Consider the following 24,890-nt stretch of genomic DNA (forward strand, 5'->3'; position numbering starts at 1 on the left):
GGAGCCTGATTTGTTGTGAATTGCCAAGGCACATTTATAGATGGGAGGTGATACATGTACTAGCAAAGACATAGAGCCATATAATTTAAATTATATTTAAATTAATGCAAGAAGAATCTGAAGAACTCTTCTTTTTTGACACCAATTAGAAGAGAAAGAGGGTTCTAAAGAATAAGCCGTCTGCTGAAGAGAGACCTGTAATTTATTTGACTCTTTAATTCCACATAAATTCTCTAGGTTATTTTGACTTTGTTAAAACATAAGGCAAAAAAAACTCATAAATGCTGTATAAATCAAGAGCTTAGCTTCCATAGAGAAATAGATACAGAGTCTTTCTATTAATTGTAAAAGCACTTGCCTTGAACAAGTCGACTTTGCTGATGATGCTGAAGTTCACATCAATGGCGAGGGCTAACTGGACTGTAGTTGGCAGGGTCTTAAGCAAATCAGACTCATCTTCATAAAGATAAACACATCAAACCCCAATGCAGAAAAATTAATGAAATAAGTCGCCAAGGTACAAGCAGAAAAATTTTAAAAATAAAGGAAACAAAATGCAAACCCTTTTTATACATAATTAGATGCATCAGATTCTATATTTTCATTACTTCTATTGGACCTCCATACCTATTACAATAACACTATTATGCTTATGCAAGAAAAGAAGTATTTTTAACTCTGGATGACATACTGAATAATTCCAGAACATTATGCTTGCTGAAACTTTAGCTATGAAACGTAATGATCATAGCACAAAGGCTAGTGAACAAGCTAGCATGGCTGAAGGATCTAGTTCTTATTTTCTGATTCTATTGATTCCAGGCTTAGCATTCAAGGGATGGCAAATAATAATGAGCACCATGTGGCACTGGAGAGCTTACAGAGCTCTGTCACACCCATTATCTTATTTGACCCTTGTGACAACCGCAAGGGTAAATGTTCTCATTCCGACTTTGCAGAAAGAAGAAAAACAAAAAGAACTGAAGCCCTGAGAAGCTGTAAGTGACTTGCTCCATTGTGCATAATTAGTAGGTGGTTCAGCTGGGATGGAATCTAAAGAAAAAATGTGCTAGGAGGGTAAATTCAAATTATTGTTATTTACTTGCTTATTAACTCAATGAAGAATGTGAATACATTACAGATTTTCTACATGTGAATTAAATGATGGGCTTCAGGCTGATAAAATGTTCCGTAAACAAAATTGCCTATTCTTTTTTTTTTTCTTTTTTTAAAACCTTGTATTTTAAGTTCTGGGGTACATGTGCAAGTTTGTTATATAGGTAAACTCATGTCATGGGGATTTGTTATACAGATTATTTTGTCACCCAGGTATTAAGCTTAGTACCTATTCATCGTTTTTCCTGATCCTTTCCCTGCACCCAAACTCCACCCTCCGGTAGGCCAAGGGTCTGTTGGTTCCCCTCCAGAAAATTCCTTATTCTTAATGTTTAGAATACCAAGAGTTTCTGAGAGTTGATTTTTTTTAATGTTTTCTTATATTATTTAGAAAAGAGAGAAATTGCTGTATTACATCCCTATTTTGATTCAAATATAGATTCTAAATATGAAAATCCTTCACATATAAACACAGTTTATTGTTTCCGAGGGCTGTCTCTAGTTACCTCCTAAGCCAAGGAGTTGAATCATTATCTACCTTCGCTAAGGGGTGCGAGGGAAGAAGCCTGGCACCACTCCTTTTGTTGCTCTGCCTGCCCACTTCAGATGCCCTCAAGTAGCTGCAGATGTTCTAGAGAGAGGCATGTTGTTTGGTCATTCAGGAAGAGAGTCTAAACACGAGGCTGGAGTTTTAAGAGACTTAAAAGTGTCAGAAAGGTGAAGAAAAGACCCTACCATAATAACCAGTGGTTTCCGTCTGCTCTTAGGAACCTTTGTGATTTGAGAATTTCATTGTAATTTGCACTCTGGAGCATTTTTGGCTTCTTAGTAGCGCTAATTCCTATTTCATATGGTAAGAACAAACTAAAAGTTGAGTTTCATTATTGTCAACTAGCAGCACATTATCTGGAACTTATTTTATATCCCTCAGTAACAATTATTTTTAACTGCAGTAGTATAGTGGTATAGTTGTAGACACCATTAATTATTTAGCATCTCATGGAAGCAACTGTGTGCCCTGAGGCGGGATGGGAGTGGCCTGAAAGGTTGCTGCTTTCTATTAGTACAGTTGACCCTTGAACAACACGCGTTTGAATTACACAGGTCCACTTATACAAGGATTTTCTTCCGCCTCTGCTACCCCTGAGAGCAAAGCCAACTCCTTTTTCTCCTTCTCCTCAGCCTACTCAACAGTGAAGATGAGGAGGATGAAGACCTTTATGATGATCTACTCTCACTTAATGACTAGTAAGTATAGTTCTTTTCCTTATAATTTTCTTAATAACATTTTCTTTTCTCTAGTTTATTGTAAGAATATGGTATATAATACAGATAACATACAAAATGTGTGTTAATCGACTGTGTATGTTATCAGTAAGGCTTCCAGTCAACAGTAGGCTATTAGTAGTTCAGTTTTGGGGGAGTCAAAAGTTATATGTGGATTTCTTTCTCTTATTTTGAGACAGAGTCTGGCTCTGTTGTCTAGGCTGGAGTGTAGTGGTGCGTCACCACATTCTGCTAATTTTTGTATTTTTAGTAGAGATGGAGTTTTGCCATGTTGGCCAGGCTGGTCTTGAACTCCTGACCTCAAGTGATCTCCCTGCCTCGGCCTCCCAAAATGCTGAGGTTACAGGAGTGAGCCACCACACCCAGCCTCAAACGTTATATGTGGATTTCTGACTGTGGAGTGAGGGTTGGCATTGTTAACCCCCACTTGTTCAAGGGTCAACTGTACTGTGTTCTGGGTAAGAGAGTGATATTGCAGTAAGAGCAAGACTTTGGAAGAGAAGAGATGCAGGTCTGAGTTCTAGTTACACTGTGTGCTGGCTCTGTGTCTTTGCCCAAATTTCTCAGTTAGTAGCCTCCGTTTTCTTCCCTTCAAAGGGATAGACAATGCCTAATTTTCCCACTTCCTTTTTTGTATGTGTGACTATATGAGACAATGTGTGTAATACCCAGCATCCAGAAGATGCTGATTAAAATTTAGCCTTTTCTCTTCCAAGGTTTTCAAAACCAGTAAGATATTTATATTTCAGGAAAAAAAACCTGTAGCGTTAAACGAATGCTTTAAGGATCATTTAGTTGTTTTTCAACCTTTTGTTCAAATCCAATTAGTCTCTGCTACCTTACAGAATTTTCATCATATGACACGGTTTACAGGAATTTAATCAGTAATCTGCCATGCTTACCTAGCATTCGTTGAGAGTCCCATGTATATTCATACCAAGTCCGAACTCGCTTTTGCACAAGTTTAGGAATGGAGTAATTGTTCATGTAGGCAATGGTATCATCCATGCAGGCTCGGAAGTAGTTCTGATTGGCTGTAGCTGCTCCAATCACATCTCTCATCTAAAACCACAAATATGGTCACTCCACGCCCAGCAGAGGAAATGAGTTAATAAAAGTCAAATTACATGTTTTCCACATGATATACTCCCTTCTAATGCCCTGATTACTTGATTTTATTCATTCATTCATTTTTATTTTATTTATTCTTGCCCAGACTTAACTTTTCAGCAGTGGATCACTTGATTTTAAACATACTGATATTGGGTCCTAATATCACCCACTTCCATAAAATATTGGGCAAATTATATTCTCTCTCTGATCCAATAAGGACAACAATAAGACCTGTAGGACAAACCAAGTGAGAATTCAGCCATGTAATGCATAGGACTACACGTAATCTTCTTTGCAAACTTCTATTTTACTGCAGAAATGTTAGTATACATTGAAAAAATTATACAGCTGTGCTTATGCAAGGAATGTGCAATAAAAGTTGAGCAATTGTCTGGCAGAAATGGCTAGTCCATTTTGGTGAGTCTTACTTGGAATGCATCCTTCATAGATTATCCAGTGTGGCTGGCTATATAGACTCAATTCATCATGAAATTGCAACCTCTGTACTTCGCTTTGTGTTGTTTAGACAGATAAAATCAAATCTCATCATGCTTAAGGCACAGTATTCAGCAGAAGTTGAAATGTGCTGAAATTACTGAAGCATCATCTACTGCTGTGACAATTCTTAAGAAACTGTCAGGTTTTAGTTCTTGGATGTTTATAACTCACCCATAAAGACCCACTCTACGTTAAAAGCTGATCTTTAAGGTCTCAGCACAAAAAAGATATATAGCTCGACTCTTCCTCTCACATAGAGGGAGGCAAGTGGCTGTAAATATGCTTTGACTGTGGGTTTATAATAGGGAGGAAAACCACGGCCTCACTTTCACACTCCTAAGACTTTGCTTGTTCATTTTAGTAGCTGTTGAGCCTTTTCTGCTTATGGAAAAACGACTCATTCTTTGAAGTCAAGCTCAAATGTCTCTTTTTAATTGTGATGCCCTCCTCAGTTTCCATTTTTAGAGTCAATAAATTCTTCTACATATTAAAACTATCTGCGGAGGAGCTATGCAGCTAGTCCAACTGTATATATCTTTTTGAGTCTCTTTCTCCTCAGTGGCTCTTCCAAATATTCCTCAACAACCTCAATTCCTAGATCTCACTTTTCCATGCTGTTCTTGGCTGATAACTTACATTACCTAGTCACCTAAAGCTGGGAGACTTGGTATGTTAGGAGAGGGCTTGGGAGATTTAATAGAGTATTAAGCTGGGAAGTAAGGATTATTAAAAGCATTATTGATTGCTGTTGAGGCTCCAAGAATTTGTAGTGACAGTAATTTGAATGGTTTGTGTGATATCCTTCAGCAACGTTGGGTTTTGTTGTTGTAGGAGTTGAGGAAGATGTATATTCTATAATGGATTCCAGGCTAGGGAAGTACATGACAGTATGAGAGGAAGAAAAATGTCAGTTTCTGTGAGTTGCGTCAGAAAATCGAATATTGTAGTTAAAATGTGATGATTGGCTGGGTGCAGTGGCTCCATGTCTGTAATATCAGCATTTTGGGAGATGAGGTGGGAGAATCACTTGAGGCCAGGAGATCACGACCAGCCTGGGCAACATAGTGAGACTCTGTTTCTACAAAAAATAAATGAAGAATTAGCCAGGCATGATGGCACGCACCTGTAGTCCCAGCTACCTGGGAAGCTGAGGTGAGAGGATTGCTTGAGCCCAGGAGTTTGAGGCTACGGTGAGCTATGATTAAGCCACTACACCCTAGCTGGGGCAACAGAGCCAGACCCTGTCTCTTAAAAAAAAAAGTGATGATTATTTCCATCATATAGTCTTTATGTGGGAATTTTGAGTGAGTGGAGGGTTTTTTTTGTCCCAGGCTTTTAAACTTTTATTTCTATCTGTTCCCCTGCTCAGCATCTTTTATTCACTATGAGAGTTTGAGGCACATATCTGTGTCTCTAGCCTCAATCTTTCTCTTGTGCTCTACTACCACATTTTCAGTGACTTGATATTCCTTCTTGTTCCTATTGGAACCTCAAATCCAATTTAAAAGCAGATGTGGTGTGGTGTATAAAACAGCACTTCTCAAACATTCGTGTGTATATGAATCACTTGATGATTTTGTTAAAATGCAAGTTCTGACTCACTGGTCTGAGGTGGGGCTTGAACTCTGAATTTCTCAAGTGCTGCTGCTGCTGCTGCTTGTCCAAAGATTACACTCTGAGTAGCAAGATAATTGAACTGGTGCTAGAAATAGTATTTTAGTCTTGATGTGAAAATCATCTTGCACATAGTAAGTGCTCAATACATGTTAAATTTTACTGTTATTATCAGTGTTACTGTATATGGTTCTACCATATGACCATATGAACGACATGTATGAATCAGGGATGCCTCTTAATCTCTTTAAACCGGAGTTTTCTCATCTGTAAAACAGAGAAAAAATTGACTGTGATATGACAACTTCACGTTGATTTTACTAGAAATTATAAAATAATGTGATTTTTGCTATTTATATTCAAATGGATTTGAATTTAGTATCTCTCAAACCAGCTTCCTATTTCATTGTTAATATAATCTCCCCAGCCATGAAGATAATGATATTTTATGCTTAACAATTTTTAGGTCTTAGTGTTCATCTTCCTAAACCTAAATATTTTCTACATAGAGTTTCCTTTACTACCCCTCTCTGTATTACATTAACACATGTTAAGGCTGGAGCTGCCATATCCCCGTGTATCTGTATTAACCTGTTTTATTTTCTATGTTTTGATGTGTTAATATCAGGGACCTTGCTGACCGAGGCCTTGCTTGTTTCTCCCAGGGTTAGAGATGGTGGCCAAACCTCCTGAGAGTGTGTCTTCCATATGTAAACTAACTAATCTGGAACCCATATCCCAACTGCCTTCTGTATCAGGTTCTTGCATGGGCTCCTACACTCAGGCCACTATCCACCTGTCCTACAAAAAAATTAGCTGGGCATGATGGGGTGCAACTGTAGTTGCAGCTACTTGGGGGGCTGGGATGGGTAGATCACTTGAGTCCAGGAGGCTGAGGCTGCAGTGAGCCATGTTTGTGCCACTGCTCCCCAGCTTGGGTGACAGAGCAAGACCCTGTCTCAAAAAAAAAAAAATGGGCTCTATCCTTTGTAAGTGCCAACTATCTTCAGTACAATAATTTATGTATTTAATTTCTTACTAGACTGACTTTTCTGAGAATAAATACAAGGAGATGCTATAGTAAACATTTGTGAAACAATAACTTATTAATTATTTTATATGGCATTTTGTAGCCTCTGGTTTAAATGACCTCTGAAGTCTATTATAACCCAGTGATTTTATAACAATATTTGAAATTTAAGTAAATAAAACAGATTTTAATGGTTTTCATTAGGGTCCAAGTAAAAAGTTAACTTAGAAACAACTTTCTCTGAGAGTTCAAACTAATGCTATTTGCTGACAGGTCTTTTGATAGATTTAATGGCTTAAAAATGGAAAAGCACTGTTGATCTAATCACATCCTCCTTCAACTCATTAAAATAGAGGAAAGTTCATTCAAAAAAAGAAGAACCAGACAGATTTTAATTTTTCCTCCACAAAGTTTGCAAAGACTTGTTAGTCTCTCAAAAATGACAGCACTGTGTATCCAGTGATTCATACTCAGCTTACCTGACCAATTAAACTGGAGAACACAAAAACTCCAGAAAAAAAATTCAAGAGTTGGAAAACAATTTCAAATAAAGTTTGTGGTTCTGGAAGGCCACCAATGGTAATTAAAGTTCGAACTGCCCAATAATAACATCTCAGATACCTGTGAAAACAGAAGACATACGTTATGCTTTTTTTCTATATCATTGAAAGACCACTGTTCTTGGGAGAATATAGTACTATTATAACAAATTTCCTACTAATCAAGATTTTCTTTCTCTAGACAGCACTGGCAAACACCATGTGTGCTAATGTAAACTTCTTAATAAACACTGTGAAATGATGAAACAAGCCCAAGGAGGGTGTTTACTAGCCGTTACCAAAATGTGTTGGTCTAAATAACCACCATTTTTTTAGGCTTATAGTTTTATGGGTCAGAATTTTGTGCAAAGCCCAACAGAGATGACTCATCTATGTTCCATGATGATTGGGCCCTCAGCTGGTATGAGTTGAATGGCTGGAGATATCTGGAAAGATTCGATTGAGGCAAAATATCTGAAACCTTGATTCTGACTGTTGGCCAGGTTCCTCTGTTCCTTTCCACATTATGTCCTTTTGGAATGCCCCAGGTAGCTCCTTCCCTCACACATCTGATCCTGAGCTGGCAAGATTGGAACAGTAGGGGGTGGCTGGGTATCTTTTTTCATTCAGCCTCTCAATGTGACTAGCTTGGGCTTCCTCATAGCATGGACGTCTAAGGTAGATAGATTTTTACATGAGAGCTGTTTTTCCCCAGAGCAATAGCAGCCCAGGTGGTAGCTTCCAGGTTTCCTATAACTTAGAAGCCCTATATCATCTTATAGTTGTCACATTGTATTTGTCAGGCAAGTCACTAAGGCCAACCCAGGTTCGAGGGAAGAGACATTTGAATCCACCTTTCAATGAGAGAAGCAGCAAAAAATTTGAGGCTGTTTTTAAACTACCACAATATTGATTTGTGGGACTATTATAGAGATCAAATGTATTTATGCAGATGGAAGAACCTTCTATAGTTTAGATCCAATTGTTTTTACTAATGGAAAACAGAACAGATGAATATCTCTTCTATTTTTCACCCACATATTATTATATTATTGAATATGTAAACCATGGCAGAGACAGAGGAGAGCTGAGCTCCATCTTAATAGGGAAATTACTGTTGATTGTAATGGTCAACTGATCTAGAAATTTGGTATTGAAGAAAATCAAGTATGCTCAGAAATGTACTTGATAAAATTTCTGTACTTGAACAATTGCAAATGAAGAGGCTGAGGTCATTACAGACCAGATAGGAACAGGACGAGAAAAGAATATGATAAGGATTAGTAAAGAACATATAACATTCACTTAGCTATCCAGAGAGTCCTTAACGTACTATGGTTTGATTTTATGATGGCATAAAAGCAATGTCCATTCAGTAGAAACCATACTTTGAATACTCATACAACCATTCTGTTTTTCACTTTTAGTATGGTATTCAATAAATTACATGAGATATTCAACAATTTATTAGAAACTAGGCTTTGTGTTAGATGATTTTGCCGAACTGTAGGCTAACGTCAAGTGTTCTGTGCACATTTAAGTTAGGTTAGGCTAAGCTATGATGTTTGGTAGTTCAGGTGTATTAACTGCATTTTTGGTTTACAATATTTTCCCGATAGGTTTATTGTGATGTAATCCCATCAGAAGTCGAAGACATCTGTATATGTATTTCATAATTCTTGTGCAGCTAGGCATACTATTTGGTAATTCTACGTAGCTCTGATAACGTGGTCTGTATCAGGCATTTCCACTGAATCCTTTAAAAAATCATTTATATAAAGAACGTCTCCAGGTTTTGTTATAGAGGGACATTTAGATTTCGTGTGTCCCAACTAGCTATTTCAGTATCTTGTGCAGACACAGAAAAGGAGTACTTTTTATGGAATCCTGCCCTAGTCGAGCTTTTATTTCTTATCTAGGTATGCCACATATAATATTAGCACTTTGGGTAACTGGGCATTAATCTTTGCACAAGGGTGGTCTTTTCTTGTAAAAATAGTTTGAGATTTTAAGATCTTCAAATAGTAAGAAGTCGAGGTTTACAAAGAAAGAAACAAACTGCAGTTGAAGTTAATATTCAGATAAAAACAGATCTAGAAAGAAATCACTCATTTTGAAATTCAATACCTTTTGAAGGACATAGGACTCTTTTTTTTAACCTAGTTCCTTGTTACAGGAAGAGAAAAAATAAATAACTCTTTGGTAGAGCTTGAAAACCACCATGCCAAGAGAATAAAAATATTACCACTGTATAATTTTTTTTCTAGCAGGCTTCCTTGGACTTACTAATATTATAGTGAACTTGATGTCAAAGAGAACCACCTTGAAGAAGTCTGGAATTAATTTTATGGATGCATTTTAACTTTCCAAATTCCAATTTATAAGTTCCTATTACCTGATTTATTTTGGTCACAGGTTTTGGACCTGTGGGTCTCTTTAAATTACGGAAATTTATTAAACCTGACATTACCCAAGAGTGAAGAGAAACAAGATTCTCTCCCAACATGGTCAATTCCATGATAACTGTTGGGATTATTTCCCCTCCAAAGTCACTCAAAATTTTGTCCTACTTTAGCAGGAACAAACGTAAGAATTACTTTCTCCCATTTTCTTTTTTATGATGTTAAAAAATAACAATCAAATGTGAAATTTTGGCATGGATTTTCCAAATCTCAAGGGTTTGGCTTGAACTATTTTTTTTGTATATTAAATAGTCTGCTATGTTAATTGGAAGTTTTCTGCCCTGATGCTTTGAGATTTATTTTGGGATTCTTTTCTCAGTCACATCTTACACCTAGACATGCATAACCAAAGGTAAGATTTGTAATTTAATTAGATGGCCTCTTATTGATTTCCTAAGATTAGCTTAATTAGTCAAGTGTGTCCATCTCTAATATCTACATCCCAGTCAGATAGATCTTTTCAAAGAGATTCTATCTGGCTGGATTAACACATGAACTATCTAACTATTAACTATACAATGCATCAACTATATAACACATGATATATATATATACGTATACTTAGGCATACTTTAAGTTAAAGCAGTAAGGCAGAATTTGACATAAAGCCATAAAAAATATTTAGTATGAAAATAGCCTTTCTCTGTGAAACAAACATGACATGCAATTTCCCCCTATATTTTATTATGAAACATTATCAACAAACAGAAAAAAGAATTTTACAGTGAACACTCATTTTACAGTGAACACTCATATGCTCACTACCTAGATCCTACCATTAACATTTTACTATGCCTGCTTCGTCACATATTCCTCCACTTATTTATCAATAAAACCTTCTTATTTTTTGGATGTATTTCAAAATAATTCTATACAGGCAGAAACTTTCTCCTAAAAACAGTACTTCAGAATATATATGTTAACTGGAGTTCAGTATTTGTTTAGAGTTATGTTTTATTTTGAATATACAGTTAAAGCACTAATGAGGCCGGGCATGGTGGCTCACGCCTGTAATCCCAGCGCTTTGGTAGGCTGAGGCGGGTGGATCACTTGAGGTTAGGAGTTTGAGACCAGTCTGGCCAACATGGTGAAATCCTGCATCTATTAAAAATACAAAAATTAGCCGGGTATGGTGGTGGGTGCCTGTAATCCCAGCTACTCAGGAAGGCTGAGGCAGGAGAATCGCTTGAACCCAGGAGGCGGAGGTTACAGTGAGCTGAGATGGTGCCACTGCACTCCAGCCAGGGCGACAGAGTGAGACCCTGTCTCAAAAAAAAAAAAAAAAGGCACTAATGTAAAGTAGGACCATTTGGTGAATTTAAAGAAAGTACAGTATTATCTATAGGCATTACGCCATATAGTAGATTTCTAGGACTTACTCATTTTGCATAATGGAAGCTTTGTACCCCTTGACTTACACTTCCCCATTATCCCTTTCCTCCAGCCCCTGGTAACCCCCATCCTACTCTCTACTACTATGAAATTGACTCTTTTAGATTCCACATATAAGTGAGGTCATATGAGGTCAGACAGTATTTCACTTTCTGTGTCTTGTTTATTTTGCTAGGCATAATGTCCTCCAGCACTATCTATATTGTCACAAATGGCAGGATTTCTTTCTTTTTAAGGCTGAATGATATTCTATTATATGTGCATATTTGCCACATTATCTTTATCCTTTCATTAGTTGAGAGAAATTTAGGTTCCTTCCATGTTTTGGCTATTGCGAATAATGCTGCAATGCTGCAATGAGCATGGGAGTGCAGATATCTCTTTGAGATACAGATTTCAATACCTTTGGGTATATTCACAGAAATGGCATTGCTGAGTCATATGGTAGTTGTTTTGTTCTTTTGTTTGTGGATATCCAGTTTTCCCAGTACAATTTATTGGAGAGACTATCTTTCCTCATTGCATATCCTTAGCACCCTTGGACAGGCAGTTGACCATCTACGTATTCATTTATTTCTGGGCTCTCTATTCTGTTTCATTGGACCATATGTGTGTTTTTATGCCAGTTTCATACTGTTTTGATTATGGTAGCTCTGTGATATATTTTGAAATCAAGGAGTGGGATGCCTTTGGCTTTGTCGTTTTTGCTCAAAATTACTTTAGCCATTCGGGGTCTTTTGTGGTTCCATACGAATTTTTGGATTTTTTTTCTGTTCCTGTAAAAAAATCATTGAGATTTTGATAGGGATTGCATTGAATTTGTAGATCATTGTGAATGGTGAATATTTTAACAATATTAATTATTCTAGCCCTTGAATACAGATGTCTTTCGATTTATTAGTTCCTACTTTAATTTTTTTCATCAGCATTTTGCAGTTTTCAGTGTACAAGTCTCACACCCCTTTGGTTAAGTTTATTCCAAATATTTTATTCTTTTTGATGCTTAATTTCCTTTTCAGATAGTTTACTGTTAGTGTGTAGAAATGCTACTGATTTTTGTATCATTTAATAAATTTTGACAAATGCATACACCGGTATAACAAAACACATGTTAAGATATAGAGCCTTGCCATCATTTTAGAAAGTTCTCTCAATTCTTTTCCCAGTCAATCCTTACTCAAATGTGCCAGAGGCAATCATCTGTTCTAATTTTTTTCTACTGTGGATAAGTTTGCCTGTTTTAGAATTTCACATAAATGAAATCGTACAGTATATATGCTTCTGTATAAGATGTCTTTTACTCAGTATGCTTTTGAGAGTTATTTATGTTGTGTATTGGTAATTTATTCCTTTTTATTGCTGTATAGTATTCATTATATGTTTATACCACAGTTTGTTTATTTATTCACCTACAGATGAATACCTAGCCTGCCTCAAGTTTTTGGTTTTGATGAGTAGAGCGTCTATGAAAATTCTTGAACAAGTTTTATTCTGTGAACATATATTTTCATTACTTTTGGGTAAAATATCTACATTGGAATTTTTGAGTTGTAAGGTAGATGTGTTTAGTTGTAAAATAAACTGCCAGATCTTTTTCCAGTATGGTTTTATCATTTCACATTCCCTCTAACAATATGTGAGAGTTCCAGTAACCCCATGTTATGCTAACACCTGGCATTGTCATTATCCCAGCCCTTGGTATTGTCAGTCTTTTAAATTTTAGCCATTGTGGTGAATCTGTAGTGGGATATGCAACTTTTAAAAGTACCCCTTCTATACTTATCTTTCTATGTGGACCTTCCTAACTACCTCAATCCATCTTAGTCCCTGGTTTCTGTAAACTTATTACTGGAAGCAATGGCTATGAGGGAGAACGGTCTTATTAGAATGTAAGTGCTACAAAGGTAGGTATTTATGGGCCTAGTAGCACACAATAGGAATTCACTAATATTTGTTAAATGACTGGAATGGATGAGTGAATGCATACCCAGACTTACTGAAATGAGAATGTAGGAAGACTGTATCTGTGAACACATCTGTTGAATCTCCTTCTGAACTCTCCCCTGTCATGCTTCTCACTGCCCTTCACTTCCTTCTGATCCACCGATTCTTTGCTTTGGGTTTTTTTGTTTTGTTTGTTTGTTTGTTTTTGTTATATTCCAAGGGTGACCCTCCAGGAATTGTAATATAAATATCCTCCCTCTCCCTCTCCCTCTCCCCCCTCCTCCCTTTCCTTCTCTCTCTCTGCCATTGTCTGACCTCAGCTATGAGGTATCTAGGACATCCTGAATAAATATTTTCATCTACCTAAGTCTCATCATCTTTATCTGTAAAATTAAGAAGGTAGATTATCTAAATTTTTCTAGCACTATGATATAGTAATTCTGATTCCTTCCTTACTTCAACTAAAGTCAATAATTCCCGTGATGCCTTGTTTACTTCTCTTTTTTCCAAAGAAAATATACATTAGGGATTGGGACCGTGGATTTGTTAAAAAATTTTGTGTGCAGTGGGAAATTTATGTCAGAAAATACATAAAATTGGGATATATGTGGACAAAAATACACTGGGAACATTTTTAAGTATCACATAATCTTAGGTACTTACTTGTGTTCTCCTTTTGAACTAAACATTTGCATTCTTTGTCACATTTTACAGTCTAAAGAAGGATGTCATTCACTCAATATAAATAAAAATGCCTTTTATTGAAATGAATAGAAATTGCTGTTCTGATGAGAATTAATGGAATAATAATAAACTTGACTTCTTTTAAATGTTCACAGTGTTCCATTTATGCCCCACAGTCTGCTGCCTAATTCTAACTAGGGCAAAATTTGCAAATCCAAAGGCCTAATAAGCAACCTTCAATTTATAGGTCACCAGGACCATCACAAGGGTTAAGTTAAAAAATACTTTAGGTAATTATTGCAAAAACTTGGCTTACAAGATCAAAGGGTAACACGAAGCAATAGAAGGAGAAATTGATGTTAAAAAAGCTGTTAGGATAAGTATACTAGTAACTGACATATGCAAATTATCTAAAAAGATAAGTAAAGAGGCTGCTTTTAAAAGCATTTTCATTACAAGGGTGGCAACCTGTGTCCCTGACAGTTGGTAACAGGATTGTTGGAGCTTTGGTTTTGAGTGAGAATGCTTCAGTCTAAATGAGCAGAGCAGAGTTGATGGGATAATATTTATAGTCAGAGAATGTGAGTTGTATGATAACAAGGCTGTGGAATTTATCGAAACTAGTTTTGGGCCTAGAAAATGATCACTTTTAGTAGTTTTTCTGTGAGTGATTAAGAAAAATCAGTAGTTTCTAATCCTTGGGTGCAAGATTCTATTTGTACTCCTGAAATCAAGCTTTTTATTTGGGTTATCAAATCTTTTATATGTTTATTGTTTTTGGCTACTTGACCTGTCAATAATTATGTTTGGTGTCTCACACTTTGATGATATGTTGGCCAATTTCTTCTCCTTCTATCAATTTTTGCTTGATGGTTTTCTTTGAATGATTGTAAGTATTTTATTAGGTGCATACACATTTAGAATTGGAATATCTTGATGGTAGTAAATAAAATTTATAGGAGGCCATTGGTTTGGACTAAACTCTTGCACTAGGCCAAACAGACCAAACCAAAATGGAATTACTCATGCTGAAGTTCTCTGTCACCAAACTGAAACTAAGTTGTTTATCTGCCATTCCAAGAAATCAGGAGAGAGAGAAAGAGAAACAGTAAATCCCCAAACAAGCCAGTTTTATCCAGCATGGTAAGGAAGTCCCCTCTACTTTAACCTTTACAAGGAAAGTAACTTTGAAATGACCAATCCGTTTTTGCTCTCTGTTTCTGCTTTCTTCAGCCCTTTTCGGCCTATGAAGCCAATCTCCTTTCCCAGCTCATCAGAGCACTCATTCTATTTTATAGAATTGAGGTGTTGCCTGATTCTAGAATTGCAAATAAAAGTCAATTAAGATCATTAAAATAAATTTGTTGTAATTTTGTCTTTTGACAATCATGAATCAAAACTTTTATCATTATATGGTGAACTTTTTCTCTAAAATGTCTTTTGTTTTAAAATTTATTTTGACTAATGTTAATTGACAGTCTCTATTAGCATGTGAGTTTAGTTCACATTAATTTACGGCACATATTTGTCAGAGGTGTTCGAACCAGAGTGACTCCCTCTTGAAAAGGGGCTGGGTAAAATAAGGCTGCGACCTACTGGGCTGCCTTTCCAGGAGGTTAATCATCCTAAGTCACAGGATGAAATAGGAGGTTGGCACAAGATACGGGTAACAGAGAGCTTGCTGATAAATTAGGTTTCAGTAAAGAAGCTGCCCAAATCCACCACAACCAAGATGGCGATGAAAGTGAACTCTTGTCATCCTCATTGCTCATTATATGCTAATTATAATTCATTAGCATGCTAAAAGACACTCCCACCAGAACCATGACAGTTTACAAATGCCATAGCAATGTCCAGAAGTTACCCTATATAGTCTAAAAAGGGGAGGAACCCTCAATTCTGGGAATTGCCCACCCCTTTCCCTGAAAACTCATGAATAATCCACTCCTCGTTTAGCATATAATCAAGAAATAATTATAGGTATTCTTAGTCAAGCAGTCCATGCCACTGCTCTGCCTATGCAGTAGCTATTTTTTTATTTCTTACTTTCTTAATAAATTTGCTTTCACTTTATTCCATGGACTTGCCCCAAATTCTTTCTTGCACAAGGTCCAAGAACCCTCTCTTGGGGTCTGGATCAGGAACCCTTTCTGGTAACATACTGATCTATTTTAAATTGTCCTTACCATCTTATGTTGTGTCTTCTATTGTCCTGCCTTTCCTGTACTTCTCCCCAAAACTGCCACTCCTTATCTTTGTGTCTTTTTTTGTATTGGTTTGCTTTTAAAATTTCCTCATTCATTTTTTTCCCCTTACTAATTTAGAAGTTATTCTCTCTGTTTCTGTTCTTTAGTGGTTACTCACACTCATTTCCTACTGTACTCCAGGTTTGGTACATACGTTTGTGTTTTAGCCTTTGGAGATACTTCTTACTTTCTAGGGAACTCAGCAATCACTGAAAACGGTTATAATTGTATTCATCTAGAAACTTATAACAAATAATTATAATAAGTAACTTAACAAAATTACAACAGGTAATTTTTCTTGTATTTTAGAGAGAGTATCTTGGCTACCTGGTCTATAATGTAGCTGGAATTAGAAATCCAAAACACTAGCACACTTGAAGTTTCTTATGGGCTGAAGCTGAGATTTCTTTCTTCTTGTTACAATGAAGATTTGGCCATTTCTTCCATTTTTCCTTACTCCCCCTCTCTCTTCCTGCCTTTATATACCTAATATATTGTCTATTATTATATACTTAACACTGAGCTTGACACTGGGAACAAGATATAGTCCCTAGAAACTCCACAGAGAGGCATCTAGGTGTAAAAGGAGAAATAGCTTCACTTTCTGGAGGGCATTCTGATGCAATCCTATATTGTTTTGCTAATTTGAAAAAAACAGCTATCAGCCACAGTCATCTAATGATGTTGGATTACATATTCACTTTGAGGCAATTTTACTGTAGCTGGTATTTTAGTCAATTTTTATATAAATTAGTCGTTTATATCAAAGTAAATAATTCACATTCTAAAGGGAATTATTTATTTAGTAAATTTTCTGGAAATAGAGTGTCTGTGTGTGTGTGTTTCCCAATCAGTGGCCCTTCTGACTTTAAATTCTTTAAAATCGGTTCTGGTTGTTATAATCTTTTATGCATATCCAACTCACTCTAGGTAGTGTGTAATTTTGTAAGTTATTTTCCCTCTCTTTGCTCTATCCTATAATTGCTCTCCATCCCAAGGCTGCAGTGAGTTGCCCTTCAAAGTAATGCTGGGACCTGCTTCTTTCCAGTTTGGACATTGCCTTATTATATGTTCAATGTCATTTCACTGGAGCAGAAAGTTAGTGAAGTCAACTTTATGCCAGGTCTTTGTATTTTACCAAAAGGAAATTTCACTATTAAATAACCCAGTTGCCATTTCTGAGTCCTGATTCTACTGTTCTAAATTTTTCAAGTGATCTTTTTTTATTTCTGGGACACTTGCATACCTAGTTGTCAAGTTTAATTTATGATCCTCGTTACTCTCTAAGTGTTTAATTGAGTTAGTGGTTATAGCTGACTCATAAACCCATAAAACCCTTCACTGGTAAACTAATTAGCCACTGCACCTGCCCTTTAAATAATTAACATTGTTCATTACTAACAATCAGCATTGGAGTTATTAAAAGTTACCTTACTGCTCAGTTGTCTAAAGTAGAGGCTTTCAAACTTTTTTGATCATGATCCAGAGTAAAAAATGCATTTCACAGGCCAACTCAGGATACACACACACACACACACACACACGCACACACACACACACGCACACACTCCCCTATCTATCAGACAGACTGATATTTTCTATTCTATTATTCTCTATCCTCTTTCACTTAAAAATGTACGGACTTACTAAAGAGGTTTTTCAGTTTAAAAAAATTTTTATTTGGACCAATTCATGGGGTACTTGTGCAATTTTGTTACATGTATACAATGCATAGTGATCAAGTCAGGGTGTTTAGGGTGTTTATTACTCAAGTACAATACATGTTTTGAAACTATAGTCACCCTACTCTGTTGCAAACATTGAGTATATTCTTACTGTATGTTTGTATCCTTTAATCCATTTTTCTTTATGCGCTCCTCTCCCCACCACTCACCCTTCCCAGTCTCTGTTATCTTTCCACTCTCTGTCTCTATGTGATCAAAATTTTTAGCTCCCACATATATGTGAGAACATGTGATATTTATCATTTTGGGTCTGGCTTATTTCACTAAGATAATGACCTTCAGTCCCATCCATTTTGGTGCAAATGACATGATTTTATCCTTTTTTTATGGCCAAATAGTATTTACCAGCCATTGAATGGGTTATGACAGCTTCAAAAACATTAACTCTCATAAATTCATACAATGAAACAGAATGTTAAAAATAATCAATAAAGGTTTCTTTCAAAATCAGAACTTACTCGTTTCCTTCCCCATCATACACCCATCTAGTAGTGCCAATTCCTTCATAGTTTGAAGCCCAGTAATAAACACAGGCATTAATGTGCAGAATAAATAGCAAGTATCCAGTTGTTCGAATAACTCTGTCAGAGAGAATAGATGCAAAGTAAGATTCATGTTGTTTCTGAAATACAGCCTATTTTAACATTTTCTTTTCCTTAAAGTCACCAGCAAACCCCTTGCTTTGGATTTGTGAACCGTTAACTCTCATTAGTACAGTACAAAGTGATGGTGCCATTGCATGTTTTCTGATGGCAATGTCTTGACTGGGATTGACAGAGTGTAAAAAAAAAAAAAAAAAGAAAGAAAACTTCCTCTCTTTTCACAGATGTTGTGAGTCAACTCCGTGAAAGACATGCCTCAAGGGTCACTTCTTCAGTTTAAGTCCCATAAAATACACTATCCTAATTTAGCTGGATGTCTCTGAAAAGCTCATGAGACTTTATGCTACGATGAATGGCAACTAGGGGTTTCGGTGCAAGTAAAATTTAGAACAACAAACGAATGACATTCAGATTAGGATGAATTATCATGAGAAAGGTTTAAAGTTAACTTGCAAAAGAGTATGTTTTTCTGTACTTGTTTTGACAGAAGCAGATAATAAGTCCTATTTTCTTAGTCCAGTACTCTTCTAAAATCTGATATGATTTTCATACTTTCATTTCACTTAACATATCCACATCTGTTCTAGAACATAGTCTTATATTTTATATAGCCAAAGCTGAAATTATATCCTTTTTTTTGAAGAGGGAGGTCATATCCCTGCCAAATTCTGTCTAAAATGTTGTACCATTGCTTTTTCCCCTTCCCCCAAGTATACTGAGTTATACTTTACCTGTAGATATATGCTTTGTCCATTATAGACTCTAGGTGATGATTAAATTCAAAAAATGAAGTGTACTATATAGAAAAGCAAAAGAAATCCAAAAGCATGTTAGTCTTAAATATATATATTTAAATAAAACTATATGAAATAGATTTTATTACTGAAAATAATTTTATTCATATGTCTTTTAAAAAAACCAAGATCCTGTTTAGTGGTATTTTCCTCTGGACAGTGCATTTTATAGCATGGTATTACACTTCCAGAGCTTCTTGCTTTACTTTATTTCTACCCTCTAGTTATAGTCTTATTTTTAATGTTTGTTGAAAATGAAACTTAAAAAACATTGTTTTCCTTTTTGTTTTGAAAGCATGTAGTAGAACTCTATTTCCCAACAATTGAAGTCACACTCTCCAAAAACATACATAAGAGAGGAAAAGTGTAATGCATTAAAGTTATAAATAGGTGTTAAGTCTTATTGCTCAACACTAGCATTATTTTTCAGTGAATTGCATTAAATGTGTATTTGTTTAAACAAAATTTAAAGTTCAGTAAGTATTAGCATTGGCTGTTCTTGACATTATTCAAAGATACAATGAGTTTATGTGCATCTAATACAAGCAGAGTTACTATTTCCCTCAAGGTTTTTTCTTGCTTACTTCTACTTTTATCTCAAACTTTTCTGCCTGCATGCACTCCTACTTCCTACTTCCTCTTTTATTTCTATAGGCAGTAAAGTATGGAATCCAGAGCCAAAGGCCAGTTCTATCTCTGTCACTTACAACTGTGTAACTGTGGAAAAGTCTCTTGCTATTTCCGTGTCTTGGTTTCCTTATCTGTAAAATGAGGTCAATAAGAAAAGATGCCCCCCAAAAGGGTTGTGTGCATACATGAGTTAATATATTTAATGTGCTTCAAATCACAGACTCTTACAGATAGAAGGCACCGCAGAGATTACTTAGTTCAAAATTTTGCCCAACGTAGATATGACTGCAATAGAACATTTAGAATTAAAAATAGTATATGTAATAGTAATGACTATTTAACTAGAAATATACACAAATGATTTGTTTTTCCAGAGTTCCTAAGTAGGAAAAAACTTCTTAAACACTCAGATTATAATTTAAATGTGTGGTAATTTGTTTATTGTGCTCTTAATACAAGTTTGCACAAAGGCATGGTTTTAAATTTAGCTTAAGTGTTCACTAAAAATAAAAGGTATATTCATTTGTTTTCTCATTTATAACTTGGAGACATAGATGATAAATATTTATCCTAGGAAATTGTGCATTAAGATGACACCCTTATAAATAAGTTAAATGAATGGACTATGGGGCTTTGAAAAGAAGATTAATGTTGACCGTCAGGATCTCCTATATTTAAACATCTAATGGATAGAGAGGGCTTTTGGACATTTTAGGGTTACAGAGATGTGGAATGAAGAGTTGGCATTTTACAAGCTTTTATCATAATGCCAGATAAACTCCTAAATCTATAGAAACCTGAGAATTTCTGAAAATTGGTTATCTCCAAGCAGGTACCTTCTGAAATTTCCATGTGAGACTGAAAATTTGATAAGGGATGGCCTGATCACTAGATTGCTTGGAACATTATTGTGTTCCACCTCCATTTATTCTCACATTCCATGGTCAAGCCAGAAGTCTCTAGAGTTGTCTCAGATGTTTGGAAATATGGGATAAAGAACCTCTGAAGTTTAAATATCAGAGCAGAGAAAAAAAACCCTTTCATCCTGAGGCCTATCCAGTCAATCTGATTATAATAAAGAATTTGGAGTTAGATAAATGTGATAGAGTTCAGACACTGCCCCTCATATGCAGTGTGTCTGGACAGATTTTTCTACCATGCTGATTCTCATTTTCCTCATCTCTAAAATGAAGTTGTTGGGAGGAATCAGTGAGATAATGAATATAAAGTTTTAGCAAAGTATGTAGCCTCAAGTGTGTATTCAACAGACAGCTGTGACTATTATTGTCGTTGTTGTTGTCAGGATCCACTGGTGTTACCAGGTTATGTTATCTTGTCTTCCCAAGATGCAAAATAGATAATTACCCAAAATTTATAAAGTCTTTTGTGATCCCTTTAAGAGGGTTGTTTTTGGAAATATATCATTGCTATTGTTAAAGATTTACATGAAATTTCAATTTCTGACTCTCCTCAAATTCTTTTTAGGTATCAAATGAAGCTATGAGTTATAAAGTATTTATGTCTTATAATCATTTTGAATAGGTAATACATTCACATAGTTCAAAAACAATATGAAATATATACCTCCAAAAGTCTCACACTTACTCTTGCCCCTATCCGTCCTGATTTTCCTTCCTGCTTTCCCTTCCCATCTCAGGTAACCACTTTGATGAGTTTCTTTTTGTAGCTTTTCAGTGTTTATGTAAATACAGAAAAATTGAATATTTTTCCTTTTTTGTTATACAGAAGGTAGTATTGTTCTATAAACTGTTCTTTAACTAGCTTTTTTACTTAGCAATTTATCTTGAAGTTTTTTCCATATCAGTACATAAAAAGCTTCCTCTTCTTTGTTTTAAAGCTACAAAATGTTCTACTATATAAATTATATAAATATATTTCAGTATATTTAACTAGTTCCCTCTTGAGAAACATTTGAGTTGTATTCAAGTATATAAGTAAATGTGATGTGAAAGTATGTGCTCACATACTTGTGAAAGCATGTCTATGATGTAAAAGTATGTTTTTTTTTTTAGAATTACAGAATTTAAGATAAGTAAGATAATTTAGGGTAATCTAACCTAACCCCTTAATTTTACATCCCATATACCATGCATTCAGCAACTGAAAAGGGACAAATAGAAAAAAACAAAAAGTATAAAATACTCATTTGTAATTATAGCTAAATTTAGAAATACAAAGCATCCCTATTTTAGATTATAAAAACATCTGTTACGAGATATGAAACAAAAACCAGGAGGAACTTTCACCAGTAGACATTTTTTTCTTCATTCATTAAAAAAAATTATAGCATTGATGAGGGCAGAAAGATGGAGAAGAGTTTGGGAAAAATTAAGAATATTGTTAATTTTAAGATACTTTAAGTTGTTTCAAGATTTCCATTATAAGGAAATAGAAATATTTCCATTATAAGGGAAAAGACAATTAAATATAGTTAACTTACCTTTAACATCCTATTTGCTCTAAGTATTGGATTAAACCCAAAGAAGATGTAGCAAATATCAAATGGTATTATTGATGCGACATCCAACTGTTGAAAGAACACATTTACAAATACGTTGTGTTTACGTGCCTTTCTGGGAATGGATGCATTTACACTGATGTCTGTAAAAGCTGACCAGTCACAATGCATTATTTGTTGTTTAATCCAAAACTGCTTTCAATTAACTATGCATGGGGCTTTTTAAGGCGTATTAGCACCATGAAAAGTATTTTGTAGCCTCCTTCCAACATATTTCATTTCCACCTCCATGCATCTGATCTCTCCTTAGGCATTGCATTTACTGGGATTTTTATTGAGCTGTCACATATACAATGGGCATAGTTGCTAATGTTAAAATACGTTTTAATAGTGTTTTTAACATGGGGCTCTTGGACTAAAAATCAAGTCCATTCTTGATTTTATTTGAAAGCATTGTACTTTCATTGTAGTGATATATTTCTATGTTTCAGCCAATTCTCCTGTGTTCAGAGTTGATTATATTGTGGTTCGTTTAGGCTCTTCAATGCTTTCTACTCTTGTCTGCTTTGAACCATTTTGCTACAGATAAACTGCTTTAAAAGTATCTATCAGAGCCTGTGCAGGCTGAGAGAGGAGAGCAAAGAAATCAATAATGTTTGCAATTAATCAGCAGCTCTGATGGGAGAAGGTATTGAAAATACTATTATAGCTAAGAAATTTTCAAAAATTGTCATGTATTAAAATTATTTTGGCCTTCTGTTACCCTGGTCATTATGAAATGACAATGTCATACTTCATACTTTCTTGATGGCAACAACAACAAGAAATTCTTTTATGTAAAATAATTATTCATTTTTATTAAATTTTACATGGTCTTAATAGGGTATATGAAAAACTTTAAGACATTTTAAGACAATTAAGAGCAGTTAAGAACATATTGTAAGGCCACACATATAAAATAGAGAGCTGAGGAAGTCCTAGACAGAGGAATCCATCAAGAGAAAGAAATAAAGGGCTTTCACATCAAAAAAGAGGAAATCAAAATATCACTGTTCACTGATGATATGATCGTATACCCAGAAAACCCAAAGACATCTCCAAAAGACTCCTAGACTTGATAAACAAATTCAATAAAGTCTCAGGTTATGAAATCAATGTACACAAATCAGTAGCACTGCTATACACCAATACACATACAAAAATGACCAAGCTGAGAAGCAAATCAGGAACTCGATCCCTTTACAACAACTGTAAAACAACAACAATAACAAATCCCTAGGAATATACTTAACCAATGAGGTTAAAGATCTCTACAAAGAGAACTACAAAACACTGCTAAGAGAAATCATAGATGACACAAACAAATGGAAACACATCTCATGCTTATAGAGTGGAAGAATCAATATTGTAAAAATGACGATACTGCCAAAAGCAACCTACAGATTCAATGCAATTCCCATCAAAATACCAACATTTTTTTTCACAGAATTAGAAAAAACAATTCTAAAATTCATATGGAACTAAAAAAGAGCCCTCATAGCCCAGGCAACCCTAAGCAAAAAGCACAAATCTGAAGGCATTACACTACCAGACTTAGTTAGCAAAACAGCATGGTACTGGTATAAAAGTAGTACATAGACCAATGGAACAGAATAGAGAATCCAGAAACAAAGCCAAATACTTATAGCCAACGGGTGTTGAACAAAGCATACAAAAACATAAATTGGGGAAAGGACATCTTGTTTAATAAATGGTGCTGGGAAAACTGGCAAGCCACATGTAGAAGAGTGAAACTAGATCCCTATCTCTCACTTTATACAGAAATCAACTCAAGATAAATCAAACACTTAAATCTAAGACCTGAAACCATAAAAATTGTTGAAGATAACCTTGGAAAAACTCTTCTCGACATTGGCCTAGGCAAAGAATTTATGACTAAAGCCCCAAAAGCAAATGCAACAAAAATAAAAATAAATAAATGGGACCTGATTAAAAATGTATCCTCATATAAAAACAAATAATCATCAGAATAAACAGACAACTCACAGAATGGGAGGAAATATTTGCAAACTATGCATCTGACAAAGGACTAGTATCCAGAATCTACAAGGAACTCAAAAAAATCAGCAAGAAAAAAACAAATAATCTCTTCAGAAAGTTGGCAAATGCTATGAATAGACATTTTTCAAAGGAAGTTTTAGAAATGGCCAAAAAACAGGAAAAAAATGCCCCCCCCCCGCCCAAATTGCATCATGTCATGAAAACTCATTGATTTTACTGTACAGGTATTGATCTTTGTAACAAGTTAAGAAGTGTACAGAGCAGTAATTAAAATAATGTATTTAAAATAAAAAAGCAGTTACACTGTTGACCTGTCTAGTGCTACTCTAAAACCTATAGTTTTTGGCTCAAATCATAACGATCTTTTTACTTGCTTTCTATTCAATTGCTCAGCTCCCCTCTCAACTCCTCTATGATGACAGTCATTAGTCATTAGCCATTTTAATATTAACACATTGGCACAGATTTCTGTAGATCTACCATTTGATCCAGCAATCCCACTACTGGGTATCTACTCAAAGGAAAAGAGTCATTATATGAAAAAGACACATGCACATATAGGTTTATTTCAGCCCAATTCATAATTGCAAAAAATATGGAACCAACCGATGTTTGTAACAAGACTTGTACAGAACAGTAATTAAAATAATGTAT

At 35.3% G+C, this 24,890-nt stretch overlaps 1 protein-coding gene across 1 annotated transcript in view; it reads right to left on the minus strand.

Moving 5' to 3' along the window:
• The window catches only part of CNGB3 (cyclic nucleotide gated channel subunit beta 3), a 154,715-nt gene that overhangs the window by 43,483 nt on the left and 86,342 nt on the right, over positions 1-24,890 (minus strand). Inside the window, exons 8-13 of the mRNA XM_032759995.2 lie at positions 22,158-22,244; positions 19,004-19,068; positions 18,129-18,251; positions 7,138-7,279; positions 3,306-3,465; positions 359-456 (exon numbers count right to left, since the gene is read on the minus strand). Coding sequence (XP_032615886.1) covers positions 359-456; positions 3,306-3,465; positions 7,138-7,279; positions 18,129-18,251; positions 19,004-19,068; positions 22,158-22,244 — 675 coding nt within the window. The remainder of the gene's footprint in view (positions 1-358; positions 457-3,305; positions 3,466-7,137; positions 7,280-18,128; positions 18,252-19,003; positions 19,069-22,157; positions 22,245-24,890) is intronic.

This window comes from Hylobates moloch, unplaced genomic scaffold, assembly GCF_009828535.3.
Source record: "Hylobates moloch isolate HMO894 unplaced genomic scaffold, HMol_V3 SCAFFOLD_9, whole genome shotgun sequence".
Classification (NCBI taxonomy): Eukaryota; Metazoa; Chordata; class Mammalia; order Primates; family Hylobatidae; genus Hylobates; species Hylobates moloch.